Source organism: Lagenorhynchus albirostris, chromosome 9 (genome assembly GCF_949774975.1).
Source record: "Lagenorhynchus albirostris chromosome 9, mLagAlb1.1, whole genome shotgun sequence".
Lineage (NCBI taxonomy): Eukaryota > Metazoa > Chordata > Mammalia > Artiodactyla > Delphinidae > Lagenorhynchus > Lagenorhynchus albirostris.
In genome coordinates, this window is record NC_083103.1 from 30,065,656 (window position 1) to 30,085,069 (window position 19,414).

Here is a 19,414-nt window from a genome sequence, read left to right on the forward strand (position 1 = left end):
CTATTATATGACCCAGCAATCCCACTACTGGGCATATACCCTGAGAAAACCATAATTCAAAAAGAGACATGTACCACAGTGTTCACTGCAGCACTATTTACAATAGCCAGGACATGGAAGCAACCTAAGTGTCCATCGACAGATGAATAGGTAAAGAAGGTGTGGCACATATATACAATGGAATATTACTCAGCCATAAAAAGGAACAAAATTGAGTTATTTGTAATGAGGTGGATAGACCTAGGGTGTGTCATACAGAGTGAAGTTAAGTCAGAAAGAAAAACTAAAACCATATGCTAATGCACATATATGGGATCTAAAAAAAAAACGGTACTGATGAACCTAGTGACAGGGCAGGAATAAAGATGCAGACATAGAGAACAGACTTGAGGACACAGAGCGGGGAGGGAAAGCTGGGACGAAGTGAGAGAGTGGCATTGACATATATACACTAGCAAATGTAAAATAGATAGCTAGTGGGAAGCAGCGGCATAGCACAGGGAGATCAGCTTTATGCTTTGTGACCACCTAGAGGGGTGGGATAGGGAGGGTGGGAGGGAGCCTTAAGAGGGAGGAGATGTGGGGATACATGTATACATAGAGTTGATTCACTTTGCTGTACAGCAGAAACTAACACACCATTGTAAAGCAATTATACTCCGACAAAGATATATATTAAAAAAAAGAGGCTACATTGAGAATTCCTGCCCCACCTGTGCCATGCCCACCTGTATCCCCACCCGACACATACCATCTGTGGGTGGTCGTTTGTATTCGTCTCATGTGAATACAGTGTGTTTTATGGAAATACAGTAAATATGAATATTGTTATATTCCCCCAGTTTTAAAAGATAGTATGTATATGTATACATCTGCTGATTGGTATCTTGCTTTTATCACTTACCAATATATTTCAGAGAGCTTTCCATTTCAGTGTATGGGAGCTAACTTGTTTACAGTTGCACAAATTCATTGTAAGTATGCACTATAGTTTATATACTTTCCTTTAGCTAGAAATGGGACTCCTTCTAGCATTTTTGCTATTCTATGCCTTGTTGCAATTAATAACCTTGTGTATGCATCATTTTGTACGTATGCACCTACCTGTTGCTATACATTTATTCTCAGAAGTGGAATTGCTGGATTAGCAGGAAAATTCATTTAAAATTTTGATAGGTATTGCCTTTTTGTCCTGCAAAAAGGTCTTGAACTCTTTGTACACCCACCATCAGTAAATGAGAATGCCTGTTTCACTACAGCCTCACCAACAGAGTGCATGTCAGTCTGAAAGATGAGAAACGGGAGGCGACCTTCTAAGTGAGGTCTCAGTCTCTTCCGAGTCCCCTGGTTTGCAGTGGGAATACTGCCCAGTTCCGAGAGCTGGTGCCGGCATCAGTTCCAATGGAAATAATGCCTCACCATGGCGTGGGCTTACGCCAGCTCTAGTGACACACATGGAATGGACCCACATTGCCACTTGCAGAATTTCCTGCAGTGGAAAGTTGAGCATGCATTCATTATTCACCCAGCTAGCAATACTGGGTCTAAAGGGCACAACAGTGTTTACTGGACTAGAAAAGGAAATTGTTCCACTGCAGCGCCCTGCGTACCAGGCTTTCAATGCTTGTTTCCCAGCTGCTAACCTTATTTCTAGGGACTGAGTTCAAGAGAGAGATCCCAAATCACAGAGGAAGTCTTGCTACATTTGGAGCTTTCTTACCCAAGGGGGTGCTCTTTTGAGAAATAATTTTGCACTTACCCCAACATTTGTAATTAAATAATTAGTGCTTTATAAGGTAAAGTAAAACTATGGGATACAATGTTGCAATATTGCTAGACTTCCCCATTAAAGTTGTCCGGTAGTTTTCTGCATGTTACAAATAGGGCATCCTGTGAGAACATAAGATTTATAGCCTAGAGAACATCTCCACATGTTGAAGACCATATATTACACATCATCCTCGCACGACTCTGCCATTCCCACTGGTAAGATTGATTCTCCGCCTTATTCTTCTCTGAGGACAGTGTGCTCCGTTCAGAAAAAACTCACTTTAATTCCACTGCACAGAGAAGTGTGCTAAATGAGCCTGGCCGAATGGTCATTCAATCCAAACGAACATTCTTCTCTTTCATAGAATTTTTGAAGGGGCCACTTAAAAGAGGAAAACCAGGGCTTCCCTGGTGGCACAGTGGTTGAGAGTCCACCGGCCGATGCAGGGGACATGGGTTCGTGCCCCGGTCTGGGAGGATCCCACATGCCGCGGAGCGGCTGGGCCCGTGAGCCATGGCCGCTGAGACTCGCGTCCAGAGCCTGTGCTCCGCAACAGGAGAGGCCACAACAGTGAGAGGCCCGCGTACTGCAAAAAAAAAAAAAAAAAAAAAAAAAAAGGGAAAGCCACTCCTCTCTCCTATGTGGACTAGTTGCACTTGGGGAGTTAATTGATGACTGTATCTGCCCTACACAAGAAACACAAAATAATTCCTGGGTATAAGGGTGGACTGCCAGAAGCTAGCTGACACACCACTGACAAATGCAGATACCCATTTTCTTTTGTTAATACCTGTCAAGGCTTCACAAGAGGCATTTCCAGTTTTGTTGTCAGGCTCCTCGCAGCTGCTTCTTGAAGGCTGCTCTCTGCCGAGGGCTGACTAAGGCCAGAAGCGTGGTGTTCTTTTATGCTATCATCTAACCCACCACACACGTTCAGGATGTCATCCCAGGGATATGTTCTGCATCAGCTCCGTGTAGCTGTGGGGTCCATTTTGCCTTAGTCATTCACGCGGAGGGCTTCTGGGTATCAGTTTGGTGGCAGAGAACGTGCGTGAGATCTGAGCTCCATCACCCTTGTTCCTTTGACTTTTTTGACTCAATGGCTTCTATTTGCACAGTCCGCTGCTCTGTCCATGCTGGGCCACCTGTTCTCCTGTCTTTGTGGTCCTAACTAGGTGTCTGAACTGCTCCCCAGGCATATATTTGACACTGTCTTGCCATACTTTTCACTCCCATCTCAGCCCCTCAGCTCTTTTCTTGAGTAACAGGACAAACCTCATGGGTCAGAAGGGGGGTAACCTAGGCTACCAGGCTCCAGACTTGGAGGGGATTAGGTTGAGATACTGAAAAGAAAGGTTTTTATGTCAGAAGGTTTTTTTGTTTTTTTGGTTTTTTTTTTTTTAAGACACATGGGCACTTGGGTCTTAATTGAAATTACAGTAAGTCCCCTACGTACTGAAGAGTTCTGTTCTGAGAGTGCGTTCATAAGTCCAATTTGTTCGTAAGTCTAACAAAGTTAGCCTAGGTACCCAACTAACACAACCGGCTATCTAGTACTGTACTGTAATAGGTTTTAATACTTTTTACACAAATAATACATAGAAAACAAACACAAAAAATAAAACATTTTTAATCTTACAGCACAGTACCTTGAAAAGTACAGTAGTACAGTACAACAGCTGGCATACAGGGGCTGGCATCGAGTGAAGAGAGTGAAGAGGCAAGAAGAGAGTTACTGACTGGAGGAGGGAGAGGAGGTGGGAGATGGTAGAGCTGAGGGATCCTCAGCAATAGGAGATGGAGGGCGAGCTGCAATTTCACTCACGCCTGACGCTGATGCCACAGGGTCTGGTTCCTCGCTGGATTCAATTCTATCTACCCTCTTGAAAAAACGATCCAGTGATGTCTGGGTAGTAGCTCTTTTTTTCTCACGATAGATGACACGGTAGCACTGGATTGCATTCTGAACGGCTGCTGCAACCTTCGTGTACTGTTCTACGTTCGGGTCCTGTGCCTCAAAAGCTAACAGTGCCTCCTCAGATAAAGAAATCCCCTTGCCATTTCCTGAAGCATGAATCTCTTCGGTTCTTCAGTTCCTTCTTCTTCTTCTTGTCTCTCTTCGTCCTTTCTCTGGGCCTCCAATTCCATCAGGTCTTCATTAGTAAGTGCCTCGTGTTGCACAGCAACAGTCCTGTGAAGTACACAAAAGCACAACCACTTGTAGAGGGTGCATGCACGTGACAGTGTACGCCAGACACATCAACTAACTTATGTGATTGGACATGTGAATGCACGTTTGCATCTTTGAAAGTTCGCAACTTGAAGGTTCGTATGTAGGGGACTTACTGTATTCTTACTCAAGTGGAGTTGACACATATATTTGGCAGTTATAGTTCCTGGTCTGAAAAGCATGTGGTTTTGTTCCAGTGCCCGAAGAAATCTTCTCGGGGGAAAATGTCCTGCCATTTCAAACAAATTACCTTCCTGCAGAGTTTTGACACTCTGCCCTATTAAGTATGCATGTATGGTTGGTACCTTGAGGGAATAATTCAATATTGGGAAGAGGGTAGTGAAGAAGAAACATTAAGATGATGTTCAACCTCTGTGGAATTAGCATGTAAACAAACTACTTATCAGGAATGATCACATGCGGCTTTGCTTAAATAAATAAGCAGTTGGTGGAATAGACCTCCCTCAAAATATGACGCCACGTTCACATCTGACCCCATGTGGAAAGAGGCATGCAAGCTAGCCCAGGTTCAGATTTCCATTTCCACCACATGCCAGGCATATGGTCTTAGGCAATTTACAAAATCTCTCTGAGCCTCAGTTTTCTCAGCTGTAAACTGTCAATAATTAGGTTATTTACCTCATAGCTAGTAAATGTTAGCTGTTATTTTAAATCGCTTTTTAATATGAAGAGAAGTTTGATGTTACTTATTTAACCAGCTCCCTAGAGCATCCTCCAAAACTCACCCCCCCATATACACCACTACCAATACTGTATTTATTTATGGTACTATGTAGAAACACAGCCCTCATCCCCTTGTTTAGATTAAATGTTTTGATGTTAGAGTTTGCATGACTTCTGTAGGAATCAGTGTTGAGTGAAAAGGGTTGGAGCCAAACAAACGTTCTCACAGTCCTGATACTCACAAAACCACAGAACTGAATGTTTCCGTATAGGTACATTCTATGATGTAGGTATTTTCTGACCAGCCATATGGATCTTTTGTCATCTGAGATGTTAATATTTTCCTTGTATTTTATAGTAGCTCTGGAGCACAGCCAGTTTCTGGAATAGGGTGCACCTGGCTCATTATGTACAGGGCCCAGAAACCGGCTTCCTTGTGCTGTTCAGATGAACGGTGACACACAGAAGAGTTGAGGGCTGGGGTAGGGCAGTGGGCGGGGGAACGCAATTAGTTTTGCTCCTGCATTAAGCTACAAATAATGAGCACTTTCCTGTGTTTTACAATAAGCAATTAAAAGAAATTATAGAGTTGGATGCAAAAATAACCTGAAGGACAACTCAATGTGTGGAACCGCCAGTTTTCTCCATGTGTGGAGAAGGTTAATCCTAGAGAATGCGCAGAACACTGCGTTGCTACAGAAAGGGTTGCGTGTCCACACATGTTTGGCCTCTACCCACACGCTTCTGTATGGTATGACTGTGCATCCCAGAAGAAGGGCTGTGGTGTGTGCCTTTGTGCTTCAGTGGAATTTAACAAAGCGATTCCTGAAAATGGTCTCATAAAGGTGAGCAACAGAGCTGCTGGCCTTCTCTTGCTAATTTTATCTTTCCCCTAGTATTTCTTGGTAGTAGCTTTTAAAGGAATGTTATTCTTTTGATTCTAGAGGCAACTTATCCTCCGTTCAGGTTCTTCCCCCACCTGTTTTCACCTCTCTTGCTTTTTTAAAAATTAAAGTTCTGTGTTACTTCTGAGGATAGGGTCTAATCTAGAGAGAGGTCTCTTCATCAGGTGAGAATTACCCATCCCATTCTCTTTGTACCCCTTCTGACTTAATGACATTGAAGTCTTCCAGTTTGGACCTAAGATGGGTCTAAATATGTACAGATATTCTTTCTTTATGGAAATTGCTCAGATAACTAATTAACCACAGGCATACATTGGCTATGGAAATTTTCAGGAACACCATCTGTGGAAACACTGAGAAAGGTATACCTCTACCACAGCTTTGGGGTCCATTAAGAGTGTGTTTGTATGGGGACGGTGTCTGGTGGGTGTTGGCTCACAGCTGTCAGAATCCCCACGGCACCTCCTGGCAGGAACTCAAGAGTGTCCAGCAGCACTCTGAAAGCAACCTGTCGATTTGACATTGCCGGTTCTGAAAAAAGAGACTGAAATAGGACAGACGGGTCTTAACTTTCTTCCTTTGCCTTTTTTTTTTTTCCGACTGTAATTGTTCTGGCATATTCCCAGTCTCCACATTGTGGCCGACTTCTTAAAGGTGGATTTTCTTTATCCTCTGGTTTGAATTAGTGCATGTTCTCCCCTTAGGGACAAAGAATGCAGTTGTGTCACCCTTGCATTTTTTTTAGACAGAGCATGCTCCTTCCTGGATCCAGGAACTTGGAAGACCATGTTCTACTGTGCTTTCACAATAGCCCCTGTCAGTAGGTACACCTTGTTTGTGATTTGGAGAGGCAGTCCCTTAGCTTTGTTGACATCTGTACTGGGTGGGGCTCAAGATGGATACTGCCTGGGAAAATAGGGTTTTGTGGCATCTCAGCCTCATCTCACCCACCCATTTGCCAATGATGTAACAGCCACGATATCAGGGTTCCCAGTGTGAGTCACTTGCATTTGTACTGGTGAACTTGGTGACTTCTTGGGGTTTGGTAACTAGCCATCTTTTTTAGTCCTTTGTAAAAAGCCTAAAGAGTGGACCAGTCTCTAGCAGTTCTGTTTATGAAATTACCCTACCCCATCGACTCCCTGATAATGTTGTTCAACTCAAAGTTTTTACTTTTCTTTGGAAATCTAACATTTTTTTAAAACCATTTTGGGTGCTTCAGTCTTGAAGCAAATGATCCCAGATGTTGGAACTCAACTGAGAAATCGGGTTGCTGCTGGGTACCTTATTGAAATAGAGACAGATTTGGGTTGGAGAGGGGATTTTGATGCTTGGTACGTACGCTAATATACTTTAGGGTTTGGTTGTTTGCTGCTGTTGTTGTTTTTTGTTTGTTTTGTCTTGTTTTTGTTTCTTTTGGGTGTGCCGTGGGGCTTGCAGGATCTTAGTTCCCCGACCAGGGATCGAATCCGTGTCCTCAGCAGTGAAAGCGTGGAGTCCTAACCTCTGGAGCACCAGGGAATTTCCCCATTGCTGTTCTATTTTGTGAGTTTTCTGTTTTCTGTTTTAACTTCATAGTACTTGGTAGGAGGTAGCTCGATCTGTTAGTTTTAGGACAAGAAATCTCCATTAAGTGGGTGAGTCAGTTCTTTCTGCCTCTGTTTCACCATTTCACAACAGAAAGAACTCAGGAGGATCAGAGACATCCGGCTGAAAGTAATATTAATGTGCCTGGAAATCTACTCGCTGCTCTAACTGATCACATCATTTCCAGTATCATTCTGATCAAGTGAGTGATGTTAGGGTTCTAATGATCAGGGAGGCCAGTTATGCTTGTACTTGCCTTGTAGCATTGAGATAAAATTTAGTGATTGTGTGGAAGTCCAGATTTAGATCAGTAGGACTCTATAAATTCTCATTCAGCCTGTCACGTTTATAGGTATCCTGCACTTTATGGTATGAACACAACAGTGGAAAAGCCAGTTGACATAAAGGGAACCCAGATTTTACTTAACATTTCAAAAGCAGAACTATTTTGCTGCATAATAAATGTCCCAATAAAGCAAGTTGAACCAAGGAGGTTACTTAAGTTGATGTTAACCCTGCCGTTTCCGTGTCTTAAGTAGACACCGCTTTTTAATTGAATGCTAACCGCCATTTGGTTTTATCACTTAGTCCGGTGCTTCTGAACTTTAATAAGTATATGAATGACCTTGAAGTTTATGAGTCTTGTTGAAATGCAGATTCTGATTGAGTGGATGCTGTGATGGTCTGGAGGAGGGGAAGCTGAGATTCTGCTTTTCTTATTGGCTCCCAGGTTTTGCTAATGCTACTGGCCCATGGATCCCACTTTGAGAAGCAAGGCTTCATTTAATTTCCACCCATGGACATTTATCCCATACCTACATTTCCTAAAACTTGTTTCAGGCTCCACAAGTTTCTCCTTCTGTTGTAGTATTCTTAGTAACAAATTGGAATTGCATTAATACACTTAATTTATAGATGTAACACTCAAAAAATTATCTGAAGTTGGAGATTTAGGTTGCATGAAATGAATTTTGTACTTCAATTTTTTCTATAAATTCAAAGTCCATATGTTTAAATGTAACTTAAATGCCTGTGTTACAATGATGTTTATATCTCCTTATTTACTATTTCCAGAGTCATTTTCCCTTTACGGGAAATTTTTCCCCATGATTTCACAGGACTTGGAGGGCTCAACACCTAGCATTAAATGTGATGGATACTTGATAATTTTTTCAGGCCCTTCCTTACGCAGTGGGTCACTGAAACTTCACAGAACCAGGTAGACAGTGTCTTCTTAGTTAATGTTACTGTCTACCCTGTGTGGAAATTTAATAAATAATACCTTGCTTTTTGGCAATTTAATAGTCAGAACATTGTTAAATATGAACTTCAGCTCATTATGACAAACTCCACCTGAAATTCTAAAGGAAACAGAATCCTAATTGAAGAGGTTAGGCTTTTTAATTGAATGTTAACTGCCATTTCGTTCCTGTAATCTAACAACTGGCAGTTTAAAACAATACTTTAAAAAGCATTTTTAGACAGTCTCCTTATTTGATGGGCAAGTGACCTGTGTATGCTTGAGACTTCTTTAGGAGGGACTAGAGATGTACACTGTTGGGGCAGTATTTCTCTGTGTAGAGGAGGTGGAGGAAGGGGGCAGAGTATGGATAAATGGATAAGACTGCCAGCTCTGGGTGCCTCTGGCTTTCTGGAATGCTGCCTTGGTTCCCGTAGAACAGCAGGTTTCCCAGAGCAGTAATGATGGAGGCACTTGTAGACCTTTGCATGGTGGCAGCTGTGCCTGGGGCTGGAATGCCAGGTGGAGTGTGTTCTTTGCCCAGGCCTGGTCCTTGTGCCAGGCATTTCCTATCTCTTATTCCAAAATTCATTCCATCATTATAGCTCACTTTTAAGACTTACTGCCCTTACTTTCATTGCACCTCCCTAAATACTAGGCAAATATTACCAGTACAGAGGGGAACTGAGTCATTTAATGTGTGTGGGAACCTAGTTTGTGCAAGGTACTGTACAAATTGTGCTAATTCAGAGAATGCCCAATCCCTCTCCTAATAGAGATTACGGTCTGGTTTTACTTCTGGATAAGGTAGGTCTCCAACCAATAGAAAAAATCCTTTTTCAGAAATGCGGTGGGGGGGGGGCGGGAATAGAAGGAGTGAATAGAGGGCCAGAGCTATAGGGCTTTCTATCAAAGATGTATGTAATTTTGTCTATCAAATTTATGATTCAGGGAAATACACCTTTTTTTCATGGTACTTGCATGTATGTGTCACTCCAGGTTTGAACTAAGAACCAGCAATTTCTCTGGCGTTCTTAGGCTAAGTAATGTATCCAAGTGTCACTCAAAACCATGAGCGTACTCAGGGATCAGAGAGTAGTAGGAAGGACTGTGTTTTATAAGAAGTGTAATCAGATACTCTTGGACATAAACTATGTTATGGTTAAAAACTACATTTTTAAAGGAACTTCCTTCAAAGCTTTGGAACATATGCATTATCAGGTATCATTTACTAAAATATTTATCAGTTTCAGTTGATTGGTCTTTCAGGTGAGGAGGTGAGCATCTGTAATGATCATGAGCTTTTTTTCCCTCCGTTGTATTTGTGGATTCCAACTACCCATTATTTTCTTTGAGGGATGTGAGGTGTTTCTCTTTTAAGTCTTCTTGGCTAAACAATATATACCTAATGGGAAAACAATACAGAAATAATGCAGAGGGATGGAAGAAACTAGTCCCTGTAGGTGAAGGCCTAGTTTTCCTTTGGAATCCGAGGTTCTAACCTTGTTCTTTCAGGGGAACCAGGGGAAGTGGATGAGTTGATTAAAAACTTTGGTCCTCTTTCCTCCTGTATGACATGGGGATAATTATAGTTACCTGCACCTCTAGGGGCCTATGAGTCTTAATTAATATTTGCAAAGCGTTTGGAGATCTTTGAATTAAAAGTGCTGAGCAGTAGAATCCAAGTTCGGTGTAATCATAATTGGAATGAGAGTTTATGTGCCCGCCTTCCCTCCACCTCCCTCCGTTCTGTTCCTTTGGCCCAGACAGACACGGCTCATGGTTACCACCCAGCTCTGCACACGTCTCTCTAAACCCTTTGCTTTTGGCAACTTAATTAAGCCTAAAAATACATACACACGCACATACATACATACATAGAATAAGTTAAAAATTATGTCCAGGCCCCTTAACCCCAACTCCACACTTACGTAACTCCTTAGTATTTACTTTCAAAGCTCAACAGCCGCTAAGAATAAAGTCAATTAATTGACGTGTCTCTTCCAACGTATCATTCTTTCAGGTTCTCCTACACATTGTGATAAACTGGGCTTCTTGAAGCATTCCTCCCACTCAGAAACTCTAGTTGATTCTTCCGTGCTTGTACAGCAGGGTCCAGACTCTTCAGCATCACCCTCAGAGCCTTTCAAAACTTAACAGTCATTCACTCTTATTCCTCACTACTCTAGAACTCTTCTGTCTAGAAATGTACTCCGTGCCTTTAACCAAGCTGCCGTCCATCCACTGGGGTCTTTTCTGGATACATTAAAATCCTTTCTATCCTTTGCTATGGTCTTCACAAAGCATTCTTCTTTCTCTGAGTGGAAATAGCCTCTTTCTCTTTATAGAATTGTACCTATACTTTTCTGGGTCATTTCTACCTTTATATTTTAGTTACTTTACATATATGTCCTACCTCCCTCCTAGACTGGAAGGCTTGAAAACAGATCCATGTCTGATGAATGAACAACCAAAAATAAGCCTAGACTTGCAAGATTTCATTAAATTGGGCTCTTAATAGATTTTTGTATCAGGTATGTTAGGAATTAAATATTAATTGATAATTTTGCCAACATTAGCATTATCCCTGTTGCTTATAGGACTGTCTAACGTGAGCAACTATATCTTTAAACTGTGTTTCCTTTGACTACATGCTCATAGACAAAACCCAAAGGGACTGGGAAAAAACAAAGCCTTGTATTTTTCCGCCTGTATGCCCAAATTATCCATATTATTGTTTGGTTCCCCTTCTTAGCTCTGGCCATGGAAACTTGGCTCTAACATGCCTAAATTTTTGCAAAGCTTGCTTTTAGAGGAGGACTGAATTGTCTGAAATTCCATCTGCTGAAGCAATCAAGCCATAAAGTTGAAGGGTCTTGAAGGTCAGAATATCATCTTAATGGTGCTGCCTTTAGAAAGTTGGGCTCTAAGATACACACAACTGCAGAAAACTGTGTCCATACTTTATAAGCTGCTTCTTTGACCACCGTTCATAGCATCACTTCTCTCCTCCCTGTGGTTAAATATTTTAAATTAAAAAACATATATATTTAGAACATGGCCTGATGGTAAAAATGTGGACAGTGAGACGGGGAACCTTTTAGCTTTATGATATCTGAACAGTAATTGTCTCATCTGTATAATGTGGATAATAATACCTGTCCTATCTCCTTGTGGCAATCAAATTAGACGATGCTTGTGAATGTTCTGCAGTCTTTTAGACAAATATAAGTTATTACTACAGCCTGCTGTCATGGATATTCATTTGGTTGAATGTTTAAGACTTGTGAGTCATGCTTAAAAGTAAACCTTATTTCTATTTCGTTGATTTTCTTTTTAGCTCTGTGCACTATATTTAATTTTTTGAGAATGGGGCTAAAAACAACCTTCCTAGCATTTTATACATGTGGTTGAGTTGATTGTTGTAAGGCTTGGAACAGAATTAACAGCAGTGAATTTTGTAATGTATAAATAGATATATAGACTAACAAGCTACTTAACAATTTTGCATAGCCTCTTTATCTCTTGTGTAACACTCACCTGAAGAAACTGTCATATAAGAAAATTGTCATGGAGGTTCTTAACCTTTCCTGATTTCCTAATACAGTGTATAAAATTACTCATTGACGAGGTAAATAGGACAAAGAACATTAAAAGACTGAAAGTTCCAAATTTTGCTATAATTATTATTACTGCCCCCTTTCCAAGTCTTCTATTAGAAACAGAGCAGCAAAGGAAGTAGTAGGGGCAGTTAGTGTGTTGTAGTGTTATTTGCTTTTAAAAAATTATTACTCAAGGTAAGTTATACCCTATTAGAGAAACTCAAGCGATTCCTCATGGCTGATAATTACCATCTATCAAATACTTGAGAGCTTGTAATTTGGGTTTAGTACAGCCTGTACTTGACCTAATAATTTCAGTGAGTTCACTGGTGCTTGCCATATGGAAAGACTTCCTGTGAAAATGACATCAGCACTGTTTTCTCATGGTTTAATAAACCCATCAGTAAGTTTTGACTGAGTCTACTACTACATTATTCTGTGTTAAGCATTATGGGGGAATCACCCATGATCCAGCGAGCTTATCATCCAATTGAAGACTGACCATAATTAGCAAGCACTGTTACCAATTAACCAGTGAGTAGGGAATGAGGTACATGTTATGTGGAATTTTAGAGGCAAAGGAGGGCAGTGTGCGCTGGAGTAGTTTAAAGAAGGTGGCATGTGTGATTTGATGGTTGAACTGGGTCATGAAGGATAAGCAAGATTTAGTCAGATAGAGAAAAGAGAATTTTCCAGAAGAAAGGAACAAGTCACTTACAGGCACTGATACATTTGGGGCTCCAAGGACTCTGGCCTGCTCAGAGGAGAGGTGATGAAGCACTGAGTTGACATGAGAAAGTTAGCTAAGTAAGGTGATGCCAGATTTTGAAGGGTGTTGAATACCGGGCAAAAGAGGTTAGATTTGATCTGGTGGAATAAAAAAGTCATTGCAAGTCTTTGTATAGGAGCATAAGATGAGAGGTTAGTCAGGTCATCAGAGTTAAATGGAGCAGAAAGGATGTCATATACATTGGGCGGGGGGGCGGGGGGAGGTGGGTAGCGCTGGGGGCATTGTAGTCAAAATGAGATGGCAAGGGCTGAGCCGAGACAGTGGCAGTGGAATGGAGAAACAGGATGGACAGGAGAAGTATTTTAAAGGAAAAATGAGCAGGACTTCTTCACTGACTGGATTTAAAAGCTCTACAAGAAATACATTGGCAGAATTGATTCCAAGATTTCTATCCTGCAGCCTGGGTGGTCCAAAGTATCAAGAAACCATTGTCAAGGGTAAGCTGTGACAAAGCAAGAGAGAGGCATGGACATATATACACTACCAAACGTCAGGTAGATAGCTAGTGGGAAGCAGACGCATAGCACAGGGAGATCAGTTCGGTGCTTTGTGACCGCCTGGAGGGGTGGGATAGGGAGGGCGGGAGGGAGGGAGACGCAAGAGGGAAGAGATATGGGAACATATGTATATGTATAACTGATTCACTTTGTTATAAAGCAGAAACTAACACACCATTGTAAAGCAATTATACTCCAATAAAGATGTAAAAAAAAAAGAAAAGAAACCATTGTCAGAAACAGAAAAGTTAGGAAGTGACGTTGTTCCAACAAAAAGTATTGGCCTTATAAGCCAGAAGGCAGTTATCACTGTAGAAAGTCACTCAGTTGGGTGGGGCCGTGGCTTGGGGTTGGGCTTTATCACCAGGTAGTTTAATTACTGAATGTCTGCATATGTTCTGCTTTGAGGGATGCCCATGTTTGGGCTTCAGGATGAAAGCCAAGTAATATTCACTCAGATGCCATTTGTTCCTTTGAAAAATTTGCTTGTGGAACTGATGAGAAAATGATACTTAAAGTGCTAACTCTTTTTATAACCGAAAAGTTATTAATAGAAAGATAAATGCGACAAGTGAAAAGCAGTAACTTTACAGGGTCAACTTCTTTAAGTCCAAGTATAGAAAAAAGGATCATTAAAAGACTCATTACTATGATAATAATAAAATAATTTTCCCACTCTGTAGTTTAAGATGCCTCCGTGCCTTGGGCCATTTTAAGCAGTGAGTGTGGGCACTTAGTAAATACTTACTAAACTTTTTCATTCATTCAAAGATTCACATTTTCTTATTCATCTTTTTAACATCTCTGAAATTGGGTTACAGTTGATGTCATTTTATTGTCGTTGGCTGTGTAGCAGTTGCAACATAGTTGTCATTGCCTTAACCAATTTATTTTGCTTCATTTTCTTTTTTACATATGCACAGAAGTTATCTATGATAAAATATGTCCAAATAAGTCTAAAAGAACTCTTTTCCATTCTAAGTGGTAAAGAAAGCAATAGTTTAACTGGCTGCGTTTTTGATATCCTAGTGGTACCTAAAATGGTGTACTTCAGAAGGATAGTATCTTAGATTTCATGAAGTATGGTATTAAAAGATAGCTAATCACAGCAAATGTCTACCAGTGTGATAGAGGGGAGGAGTAAAATATTCTAAATTTGACTTTTTTCATCGGCCTGCATTTGAGGTGCCCCTTGGGTTGTTTTAATTTGGACCGGAAACACTAGGAGAAAGGATTTTCATTCAGTGGTGTAAATACAGCTGCCAGGAACAGAAAGCTCCTTGGAGGATCCATTTCTTTGATGGTGTGGAATCCAGAACCTTCACAAAAGTTCAGGTATTAGCAGACTGGATATCTGTGTTTTATTCAAACCAGTGTGTCCTCCTAATCTGAGACTGTGTACTCCAAGCAGTTCTGAGCATGCTTGCTACTCATGCAGAAGCAAGAGTGAATCTGCAAGGAAGTTGGTTGGTGTTTGGGGACGGTAATGAAGTCTTGTAGTAGTAGAAAATGTGATCTCTGATAAAATTGGAGGACGGAAACATTGGGTTCTCACTCCCAGAGTTTCAGCTCTTTCTGCAGTATGACCTACTGACTGGAGGAGGTAGGTTACCTTCCTGGCAAGTGACACCTCATGGACAGAAAAGCAGTCCCCTTTCCTACCGACTGGCACAGCGTAACAGCTGTGGCACGTGCGTGTCTTTTTGTAAGCCCTTGCTCCAGAACCCAGAAGTAGGAATAAAGTTAGAATGTTGGGCTCGGGCGGGGGAATGCTTCCCATTGCTACTCAGGGACGCGATGCCTCAGGTAAGTGATCCTCAAGTCCTTCACCATCCGACGGGAACCTTGTGTCTGTAGGTATGTTTTCACCTCGCTCTTCACTCATTCTAATTGGCTTCCCAGAGCATGCTTGTAGCTGGAGAGCCAAATTTAGAGTATAGCTACTCTCTGGCAAACAGGAAAAGATTAATTTTGTAGTGTGCTGTTAAGGGACTTCCCAGAAACCTTCAAAAGCCCAGAAAGAAGCACCAGCTCAGCTGCCTGTACCAAAATGTGCACAGTGCCGCCCGGCTTTTTAAAGGTACGATCGACTCAGAGCTCACGCACACATGTGCACACAGGTCACGTTCCAATAAAAAGAGAGGCTGAACTCTCTTAGATGAGTCTGCACAAGAGCCAGAAAAGCCGAGGGGTGAGGGGCTGAGGGAGTTAGTGGAGATACACGTCGATGCGCATGTGGCAGGCACTTGAAATTGCCTTCGAGCTTTTTGATGCCACCTTCTTCAGCTCTCTCTTTTTTCCGGTACGCGGGCCTCTCACTGTTGTGGCCTCTCCCGTTGCGGAGCGCAGGCTCTGGACGCGTGGGCTTAGCAGCCATGGCCCACGGGCCCAGCCGCTCCGCGGCACGTGGGATCTTCCCGGACCAGGGCACGAACCCGTGTCCCCTGCATCGGCAGGCGGACTCTCAACCACTGCGCCACCAGGGAAGCCCCAGTTCTCTCTCAGGTAGACACGTTGCTTTCATGATATCAGCCCCAGGCAGAGACGCGTCATTAAAATCAACGTGTAGAAAATGATTTCTGTTTGGGAACGAGCAAAGCTTATTTTCGTTACGACCACCCAAGGTGTAGTAGAAAAACGTTGAAGCTGGACTTGGGAGTCCCGAGTTCTAATAGAAACTTTCTTCGTGACGGGAGGCAAGTCCTCCATGGCCTTTGGTTTTCTTATCGGTAGAACTGGATGATCTGACGAAGTGATCTTTCTCCTTTGTTTTTCTTTGTTTGTTGGTTGGTTTTTGGCCGCACCGCATGGCTTGCCGGATCTCAGTTCCCTGACCAGGGATCACACCCGGGCCAGAGCGGTGAAAGTGCTGAATCCTAACCGCTAGACCACCAAGGAACTCCCTCCTTTCTTCTAATGGATTATCTCCATGGGAGGAAAGAGTCAATGGGGAGCCTCCTTGTAGCTCCCTGACTTGTTTTCTTGTTCATGCCTGGATAGCCCCTAGCTAGAAAGGCCCCCTCAGACCCCACAAGCCACTACTGGTCCTGTCACACGTTCCTGCCATAGGGCCACGCTGCTGGCTTGAGGGAAAAAAAAAGATTACTATTACCCTCGCCGTTGTTGCTTGGTAACATTTCTGCTGTTGTGTTTCCTGTGACAGCCCGAGCAGAGATCATTAAAAATTAAACTTACAGAGCTGCTCAAGTGGGAGGAAAGAGGCAAACTCGAAGCCACAGTTTCTTTTCACTTGCTCAGGAGCCACCTAATCTCGGGTTTACATGCTAAACCTCGGGGCCAAGGCTGCACAGCTCTGGTTTGTATTAAGGCCCATCGAGCACACTACTGACATTAACCTGTGTCTGGTGCAGCTGGAGTTTATCACCAATACAGCAGAAACCTTGACCGTGCAGAATGGCCTGGAATTACAATCAGATGGCTGCTTTGTATCCCAGCAAAAGAAAGCCCTAAACAGTCTTGTGTCCTGTTTCTGCTTTCTCCCTACAGTTCCACCAGGTGAGAAGAGTGATGACCATCCTTTTCCTTACTATGGTTATTTCATACTTCAGTTGCATGAAGGCTGCCCCCATGAAAGAAGCCAACGTCCGAGGACAAGGCAGCTTGGCCTACCCAGGTATGCGGACCCATGGGACTCTGGAGAGCGTGAATGGGCCCAAGGCGGGTTCGAGAGGCCTGACGTCGTCGTTGGCTGACACCGTTGAACACGTGATCGAAGAGCTCTTGGACGAGGACCAGAAAGATCGGCCCAGTGAGGAAAACAATAAGGACGCGGACATGTACACGTCCCGGGTGATGCTCAGCAGTCAAGTGCCTTTGGAGCCTCCTCTCCTCTTCCTGCTCGAGGAATACAAAAATTACCTGGATGCCGCGAACATGTCCATGAGGGTCCGGCGCCACTCGGACCCTGCCCGCCGCGGGGAGCTGAGCGTGTGCGACAGCATCAGCGAGTGGGTGACGGCGGCGGATAAAAAGACTGCAGTGGACATGTCAGGCGGGACAGTCACGGTCCTCGAAAAAGTCCCCGTCTCGAAAGGCCAACTGAAGCAGTACTTCTACGAGACCAAGTGCAATCCCATGGGTTACACAAAGGAGGGCTGCAGGGGCATAGACAAGAGGCATTGGAACTCCCAGTGCCGAACTACCCAGTCGTACGTTCGGGCCCTCACCATGGATAGCAAAAAGCGCATTGGCTGGCGGTTCATACGGATAGACACTTCCTGTGTATGTACATTGACCATTAAGAGGGGAAGATAGTGGCTTTATGTTGTATAGATTATATTGAGACAAAAATGATCTATTTGTATATATACATAACAGGGTAAATTATTCAGTTAAGAAAAAAATAATTTTATGAACTGCATGTATAAATGAAGTTTATACAGTACAGTGGTTCTACGATCTATTTATTGGACATTTCCATGACCAGAAGGGAAACAGTCATTTTTTGCGCACAACTTTAAAAAAGTCTGCATTACATTCCTCGATAATGTTGTGGTTTGTTGCCGTTGCCAAGAATTGAAAAACGTTAAAAAAAAAAGTTTAAAAAATACTACTAATAAATTGCATGCTGCTTTAATTGTGAATTGATAACAAACTGTCCTCTTTCAGAAAACAAACAAAAAAAGAAAGAAAGAAAAAAAAAAGCCTAACAAAAATTTGAACCAAAACATTCCGTTTACATTTTAGACAGTAAGTATCTTCGTTCTTGTTAGTACTCTATCTGTTTTACTGCTTTTAACTTCTGATAGCGTTGGAATTAAAACAATGTCAAGGTGCTGTTGTCATCGCTTTACTGGCTTAGGGGATGGGGGATGGGAGGGGTATATTTTTGTTTGTTTTGTGTTTCTTTTTTTTGTTTTGTTTTGTTTTGTTTTTTTAGTTCCCACAGGGTGTAGGAATGGGGAAAGAATTCCTTCCATCTAGAGTCTGGTTGATAAAAGATTCATTTGTATGTTGCAGAGATGTCGGCAGTATCAATCAGATGACTGGAAAGTGAATAAAAATTAAGGCAAACGAATGACGTGCTCACTCCACTTCCCGTGACGCACCTCTTAGGCGCCTGCTCACCCTCTGGGCCTTGGTCGGGGGAAGATTCTTTGGTTGGAAAGATCTCCATTTACTCTGAGCACATTCTTTCCCCCCCACCCCCTCTGGTCCCCTCCTTGTTTTGTTTTCTCGAAGGGAGAAAAATCAGTTGCGCGCTCTGAAATATTTTACAACTGCTGCAAATGAGTAGACATGTTTTGTCACATCGTGGCACTCATATAAGCATGGAGAACAGTGATTTCTTTCTTTCTTTCTTTCTTTTTTAGATGAGAGAAAAACAAAAAATAATTCAAAAATAAAAATTCTTTTAGATGAGGGGTAAACATTTGGGTCAATCATTGTGAGGCTTAAAAAAAAAATCATGGAAAGGCGTATAACTGTCTTGCAAGCAAAAGGTAGAGTTCTGTACAGACCCAGAAACACCTAGATCAGAGCAGGAGTCCACACTGCCAGTGAAATGAGACTGAACAGCCTTCTGGAGGCTGTGTGGAGCTGACCTATCATTTCCAGGTGGTGCAGAAGGAATTTCTGAGCGGCCATGCTGAGGTCTAGGTGGGGTGGAGAAGGGTACTTGAGACATTCCAGAAGGGAGGACTCTGAAGGACCCTTCGGGGTGGCTCTGGAATGACACGCGTCAAGTTGCTTGGACCTCGCGCTTTAAGTGCCTACATTATCTAACCGTGCTAAGAGGTTCTCGCTGGAGGACCGCGCGCTCAAGCCGATTTACACCCTCCACCTCTGAGTAATTTTGCATAAAGCTGGATTAGCCTGGAACATTTTTGGAACTACACGATGGCATTGTGATCATGGAATGGATTCGATGAGATGGGAGATGTTTGTTACATGAGCACTTACTGCTTTGAAATTAGACTTGAGGAAACCAGGGTTTTGTCTTTTGAGAACTTTTGGTAAAGGGGAAGGGAACAGGAAAAGGCCCCAAAACTCAGGTTGGATGACCATGGCTACCAAAAGAAAATCTTGTCCAGAGACAAGACTTTGGGATGGTGTCTGCCCATCCAGGACACTAAAGGCTTGAAGGCG

At 42.6% G+C, this 19,414-nt stretch overlaps 1 protein-coding gene across 1 annotated transcript in view; it reads left to right on the forward strand.

Moving 5' to 3' along the window:
* BDNF (brain derived neurotrophic factor) overlaps positions 1–17,602 on the forward strand; it is a 33,864-nt gene extending 16,262 nt beyond the window's left edge. Inside the window, exon 2 of the mRNA XM_060157743.1 lies at positions 16,814–17,602. Within this exon, the coding sequence (XP_060013726.1) occupies positions 16,835–17,581 (747 nt within the window). The 5' untranslated portion in view covers positions 16,814–16,834 and the 3' untranslated portion in view covers positions 17,582–17,602. The remainder of the gene's footprint in view (positions 1–16,813) is intronic.
* The last annotated feature ends 1,812 nt before the right edge of the window (positions 17,603–19,414 follow it).